Source organism: Thalia democratica, chromosome 4 (assembly GCF_965202585.1).
Source record: "Thalia democratica chromosome 4, ktThaDemo2.hap1.1, whole genome shotgun sequence".
NCBI classification, from domain to species: Eukaryota; Metazoa; Chordata; class Thaliacea; order Salpida; family Salpidae; genus Thalia; species Thalia democratica.
This window is the reverse complement of record NC_139168.1, coordinates 78304147-78305075: the sequence shown is the minus strand read 5'-3', so window position 1 is coordinate 78305075 and position 929 is coordinate 78304147. Positions and strand designations below refer to the sequence as shown.

The 929-nt window shown below is 27.7% G+C and overlaps 1 protein-coding gene across 1 annotated transcript; it reads right to left on the bottom strand.

The window, feature by feature from the left end:
- Positions 1 to 360: 360 nt before the first annotated feature.
- On the bottom strand, positions 361 to 723 carry LOC145833649 (kelch-like protein 38). The gene has a single exon (XM_082940795.1). It carries the CDS (start codon positions 721 to 723, stop codon positions 361 to 363), a length of 363 nt encoding a protein of 120 aa, XP_082796921.1.
- Positions 724 to 929: the final 206 nt, after the last annotated feature.

Genomic DNA, 929 nt, shown 5'->3' with positions numbered 1-929 from the left:
CTTGATATTTTTTATTGAACATATTTGAACAAAGCAGTTTAACAAAAATATGAAATGAAATTTAAAATTAAGTTACAGTTTCAACAATCAACTCAAAAAATTTAAAATTCATAAATTCTCTTTGTTGTTGTTATACATGCGTTCCTTAGTTTCTAACAGTTAGGTGTAGTACTTCATATAATTCGATTCAAACATGTTTTTTGTAAAATCACACTGAACTTTAAACGACTTTTCTTTTTCAACATCGTATAAGTAATCAACTGTTTCTGTTAGAGGTTCACCAGAATTTTGAAATACTACAATATTTTTACCAATACTAAATGCTTTAAAGTACTTTCTTGCTAAATAATCAACTACTTCTCAATTGATTTTTGTAAACACTCTTGAATAACTATCAAACACTTCACAACTTGTAGTATATGCTCCACGAATAACAAACATTTTATTACCCATACTAACTGCAGCATGATCACTTCTTTCTTCAATCATGTCAGGTGAATAAGTCCATTTGTCTTCATAATAATCATATGCATCTACAGATTTCAATTCACCATGATTTATGTTATAACCCCCAGTAACAACTATTTTGCCTTCAAAAACTGTAAACTTAGCCCAATATCTTGCTTGATTCAAATTATTTATTTTGTTCCATATATTTTTGCTTATGTCGTAACTGTAGCACAATTTACATTTCCACCCACCAATTAAATACAACTTACCCATAAATGAACTAATACAATAAAACTTTTCCTCATTTTTGACATATTGATGACTCCAAGTTTTAGTTTTTCCAGAATAAGTTTCTAGAAATAGATATGACTCATTTGGAAACTCATTTAGTTCTTCAGTATTACCAATAGCAAGTATATCAGATTTGATAGTAGATAAATAAAAAAATAAATGTGGTTTTACCATTGAAGGAAATTTGT

Bases quoted from the DNA above. Each gene is read 5' to 3' on its own strand.
- LOC145833649 (XM_082940795.1), bottom strand. From the start codon at position 723: ATGGGTAAGTTGTATTTAATTGGTGGGTGGAAATGTAAATTGTGCTAC.